Here is a 5852-nt window from a genome sequence, read left to right on the forward strand (position 1 = left end):
AAAGGAGGTCATTTTAGAGTGTCAATTCGTCTTTATATTTGAGTCTTTTACATTTCGTTTTGTAATTACTTCTCAAACTCATTTTCTCCTTTGTAATAAATTTGAACCGCCACTGTATTAGAATTGAATTTATTTTGTATTTAATCGTATTGTTGTTGTTTGTCTTTATTTGATTTAAAGTTTATTGCATTTTTATCTTTTATTTTAATTACTTTTAGTCTCTTTTTTTTTTTTAGTCATGGTCCGAGTTTCGATATCTCAAACATTGGGTCGTGACAAGTAAGATGCTAATGAAGAAGAAGTTGACCTTAGTTTGTATCAAAGTTTAGTTGGGAGCTTGATGTACTTGACAGCAACGAGATATCATTTGTTGTAAATATGGTAAGTAGATTCATGACAAGCCCAAAAAAGTTATTTCGAAGTAAGTAGATTCATGAAAAGGACAAATAAATCGATGGGAAGTAAATATGGTAAGTAGATTCATGAGAAGGACAAAGAAATCAATGGGAAGTAGGTCAAAAAAGTTATTGGTTACATATATGGCATGGAATTTATTGCAAATAAAATATTCTCGAATCCATATTGACTTGATATCATGATAGTGATTAGGGTTGTGATTTTGATGTTCGTAAAAGTACATTAGGTTATGTTTTTAGTATTGGTTCATATGCTTTTTCACGGAGTTCAAAGAAACAACCTATTATGGCTGTTTCTACCATGGAAGTATAATATATCTACAGCTGGATATCAAATTTTATGGCTCAAATGGACGTTAAAAAGGTTGAAGTGTATTCAAAGAACGTGAAGCGGTTTTATTTTGTGATAATGGTTCTACTACCAAATAATCAAGTTTTTTTTTTTTTTACGAAAGAAGTAACCATTTCATTAGAGACTTGGTTAAAGATGGAAAATAACGATGAAGCATTGCAAAACTCAAGATCGAGTAACAGATAATATAAGCTCTTATTTATCTTAAATTGTATAAGTAAAAGAACAATTTTATTCTCATCTATCGAGTTTATTCTACTGGGAGTACCTAAAGCATATTGTAAATGATCTCTGAAAGAACATGATTACCACTTCTGCAATGGAGCATGCTTTGAAATAACATCAAAACATATCCCATTCTCTTCGAGTCTTTTTTGAAGATCAGTAGGTCCAAACACAATACCAGGAGTAAGAACTCCTCCTTTCGGAAGAATCTCGCGTTTTCTTAAAACAATCAAAGCACATTGAAGAAGGATTATCGGAGTAGCTACATATCCAGATTCAGGTCCCATCACTCTCGTTACAATTTTCATATCCAGTTCTCGATTCTCTCTGCCATTATTATTACTAAAACCATGACCAACAAACCACATCTTAAACGACGCACTATCGACCTCGTCTTCAGAAGGACCGTTCTTCCTAAACCAACCGAGACTAAAAATCGAAGGGAACGTCAAAAGAAGCCATGTCCCGAATGAACTTCTACTCAACAAACCTATGATCATTCCAACCGCAATCATTTGGAGAATGCAAATCAATGACTTATGGCCAATTTTTACGCTGAAATGAGCTGGCTTCATAGACGACCAAAACGCCGTCCTCTGTTCGATCTCTTCGACGCGCTCGTTAACACTAGGAAGGCCATGAGGGTTTTCAGCTAGAGAAGAGAGTGTTCTACGAACAACAGTGGAATCAGCTGAAGGTAATCTTACAGCCCAAAGGCTTGTCTCTTTGTTGTGTTCCACAGTTGGTCCTTTAGGAGGAGGACAACCCGGAATCTGACACAACAAAATTCATAATAAATTTTAATAATGTTCCATAAATTTCAAATATTTTTTAAAATTGTGGAATTTTCCTCACCGTTGGCCGAGGTCTTCTAGGCCTCGACCGCCGCAATTGCACTAACCGGTCGGCATTAGCGACACCCAAAACAGCCGACTCAAATGTCCCAAAATTCGCAACAATTTTGTTCTTGGATTCCAAGCTCAAATACGCCTCGACCCGGTTCGGCGCCGATTCCCCAACCCATTGCTTGGAATTGAAAATAAAACCCAATTCAGCCGGAACCGAATCGAACCCACAAGCCGAAATCACCAAACAACCATTATCAACCGCTCTCTCATGATAATTAGCTTCCATTTTCTCCATGAACTCCGGCTCCCCACAAATGTCCAAATAATCGCACCCTGTCTCCACACACGCCGCCACCACAGGCTCGCCGTAGCGGCGGAAGGGTCCGGCGCAGTTGAGGATGAGCTTGGTTTGGGTGCAGAGGCGGTGGATGGATTGTGGGTCGGAAATATCGGCGGTTAGAAGCGGAATTGACGGCGGGGAGTTGGGATGCGCTGCCCATTTGAGGGTTTCCATCAGTTTTGTGGGATTCCGACCGGCAAGAGCGAAGGATTTGAGAGGGGAAGAAGAAGAAGAAGGGTTGAGGAATTTGAGGGCTTCTCGGACCACGTACTTGCCGGTGAAACCAGAGGCGCCTAGGATTATGAAATCGTAAAGGGGAGCCTCCATTGTTGAAGCTTCTAATTTGACAGATTCCGGTGAGTTCTTAAATTCCGGTGGGAATGTGGAGGAAAGTGTACGTTAGGAACCATTACTCTTAAGCTTTAAATGCTATTTACTAATCTACTTTACTAGCTAGTTCATTTTAATTCCGTACCTTAAAAAGTTGGGGATTTCAAGGTTGGTTGAGTCGGGTTGTAATTATTGGAGGAAAGTCACACATCCGCCCAATAATTATGGGTTTATAATCCATGAATACTATCTAAGTTGGTGTGAGGTCTTTTGGGAAGCTTAGAGCAAAGTCATGAGAGCTTATGCTTAATATCATACTATTGTGGTATAATCATGCGGTATACTAACCTAAAGTCTAAGAAATTTAAATAGATCTACTGTGTAGGGGTGTCTACTAATACAAACATATCTAACATATTAACTTATGATACATATAGAGTTACTGGGTGTGTGTCATCATACATAATACAAACTTCTGATCATGTCGATAGTAAGACCACTTATCTCATTAACTTGGCGTCACTATTTATCTTTAATGAAAGTTCGATTTTGTATTTTAAAAAGTTTGGGATTTCAAGGTTGGTTGAGTCGGGTTGTAATTGTTGGAGGAAGGTTCCACATCGGTTAATTTAGGGAATGATCACGTGTTTATAATCCAGAAATACTATCTACATTGTTACAAGACCTTTTGGAGAACCTCAAAGCAAAGTCATAAGAGCTCATGCTCAAAGTGGATATTATCATACCATAGTGAAGACTTGTGTTCGTCTAACAGTAATATTGTTATTGGTTTCATAGTTATTGTCAAAATTTGTAGGCTCCTCGATTGGAATTTAATTTGAGTTTCAAGAAAAGATAATTGAAGTATCTTAATCAACAAAACTGTAACGACCCTATATTTCTACCCTATATACATAACGTAGCTTCTTATGCAGAAATAATCAATTAAAAGAAATTCTTAAAACAACGTTATGGACTTAAAAGGTTTTTAAAACAATATTAAAGAAATATTAAATAAGTTAAAAGTATAATCACTGTTATATACTAACATAAAGTCTAAGAAATTTAAATAGATTTACTTAATGCATGTGCCTTAAATATATAGACTTACAATATTAAAGAAATATTAAATAAGTTAAAGTAAATATTAAATATAATCACGTTATATACTAACATAAAGTCTAAGAAATTTAAATCGATTTACCTAATGCATGTGCCATGATATTTACTTGTGATGTTGTCGTCAACTGTGTAGGGGTGCCTTGCCTTTACTTAAAATATAATGCATGTGCCATGATATTTACTTGTGATGTTGTCGTCAACTGTGTAGGGGTGCCTTGCCTTTACTTAAAATATAGATATTTACTTGTGATGTTGTCGTCAGCTGTGTAGGGTGCTTTGAGTTTTTAAAAAATACTGACCCAACTATTCGGATTAGAAAATGCAAAAACATGCGACATAAATGAGACTTATTATATTAAAGTTGTATTCCCTTAGGTGGCCTATCATACACGTGTTATATCATGTCATGCACATATTATATCCTTCAACATACCATATCATTACACGTATCATATAACAACTCGAAATTTTCGACTTAATTTAACGTTGCTACTGTATACGTACCATAAACATTGAATGCGAAAGACTTCATTTCAATTCCATAAAATATAACCTTTACCTTAAAACATAGCAGTAAACTTACGTGTTTCAAAAACATCTTTAAAACGACACAACAAAAGACCCGAAATAAAATAAATAAGCATTTAAGAGAAAAACATCCTATTCTAGCCTAAGTCTAAGAAAATAAATACCACTATCTTATGCATGTGCCATGGTCTCGAGTTGCGATGTCGTCGTCAGCCGTACAGGAATGCTTGCCTTAACCTGAAAAATGTAGTAGTGCATGGCTTGAGTATCTAAAGAAATACTCAGTAAGTGACCCCACTATTGCGGTTAAATGCAAGAACATGCAAATGCAATGACGGAACCTATCCTTTCAGTCTATTTTCCTATGGTACTGTCCTAACGGGTAATTTGGACGTGTACCATATACTTTATACACAGCCCATATGTGCGGGTATGGGCTCACCAGTCAGTTCGCACATCGCTGGGCCACCTTACTTGTTGGGCGAGCATACACTGGGACGCTCCCTAGGCCGGACACCTGTTAGAACTAGTAACCGTCACGGCAGCGCTATGCAAAACATAATGATCGTTGTCCTGTCATTGGATGTACGCGTCCGTACCCTCATGATGGAAGAGGGGAATCCCCTAAATGCATGAGCACACATAATGCATGAGGTCCCCAACATTTCTACTTTTATCATTAATGAATATAACCCGCTATCATCTTTCATGCTTAACAAGTCATTTCTCATTTTCAGTCTACATATCATACATAATCCTAACGGGGTTACATTTCATTTTCATTTATCGTGATATCATGTCATTCATAACATGCTGTATACATACAATTTAGAAAACATAACATAATGCTCCATACTTTTAACATATCGTGTCATAACGTGCAATTCATACAACAATTACCTCAATGATCACACAAAACAATCTAAAAATAAGATATCATATCACAATATATCGTATCATAAATATGTCATATCGTAAACACTTTGTGGTCATATCATTCCCTAACTTATCATAGCCTTAATGTTTTTATACCTATCACAGTCATATCGTTACGTGAACGTTCATTAGTCATATCATCACAGGAACGTATTCTAACACTATCGTTCTATCAATCTATCACAAACCTATCAATTTCTACCCATATCCTAACCATATTCTTTTGTCAATCTTCCCTATCCATAGCACTTCAGTATGTAATCTAACCTTAACGTTTCATGAACATATCTTACTCCAATCGTTAGATTTCGTTTTGTGCATCATTCTCATATCCTATCTCAAATATATCCTTGAACATATCGTACTATAATTATTATCATACAATCCACATATTATAACATAACATAAACATAATATAAGCATACTGATTCACAGATAATTCACACATATCAGTTTATATGACACGTGCAGAACCACAGGCACGTGTGAATATAAAATATAACCATGTCGATAGTGAGGCCACTTACCTGGCTAGCTTAAGTTGTTGTCATGAATATATCTTTAATGAAAATTTGATTCCGTCCTTTGAAATCCGAGTCAACCTATGTGAACTCATGACATCAGTTTCGAGTTTGAACTCTATAACAGTATCTCTAATCTACCTTGATCCATTATTAAAAATCTTGAAATGTTATATATATATATATATATATATATATATATATATATATATATATATATATATATATATATCT

The 5852-nt window shown here is 35.8% G+C and overlaps 1 protein-coding gene across 1 annotated transcript; it reads right to left on the reverse strand.

Moving 5' to 3' along the window:
- Positions 1 to 1034: 1034 nt before the first annotated feature.
- On the reverse strand, positions 1035 to 2523 carry LOC111792868 (probable mitochondrial saccharopine dehydrogenase-like oxidoreductase At5g39410). Its single transcript, XM_023674479.1, has 2 exons — positions 1849 to 2523; positions 1035 to 1766 (listed from the first exon to the last, which is right to left on the reverse strand). The coding sequence occupies exons 1-2, from the start codon at positions 2506 to 2508 to the stop codon at positions 1074 to 1076; spliced, it is 1353 nt and encodes a 450-aa protein (XP_023530247.1). The 5' UTR covers positions 2509 to 2523; the 3' UTR covers positions 1035 to 1073.
- Between the last annotated feature and the right edge of the window lie 3329 nt (positions 2524 to 5852).

This window comes from Cucurbita pepo, chromosome LG04 (assembly GCF_002806865.2).
Source record: "Cucurbita pepo subsp. pepo cultivar mu-cu-16 chromosome LG04, ASM280686v2, whole genome shotgun sequence".
Classification (NCBI taxonomy): domain Eukaryota; kingdom Viridiplantae; phylum Streptophyta; class Magnoliopsida; order Cucurbitales; family Cucurbitaceae; genus Cucurbita; species Cucurbita pepo.

Coding starts and splice junctions, on each gene's coding strand:
- LOC111792868 (XM_023674479.1), bottom strand. CDS start 2,508: ATGGAGGCTCCCCTTTACGATTTCATAATCCTAGGCGCCTCTGGTTTC. Junction 1,767..1,848: donor CTAGAAGACCTCGGCCAACG/GTGAGGAAAATT, acceptor TTGTTGTGTCAG/ATTCCGGGTTGTCCTCCTCC.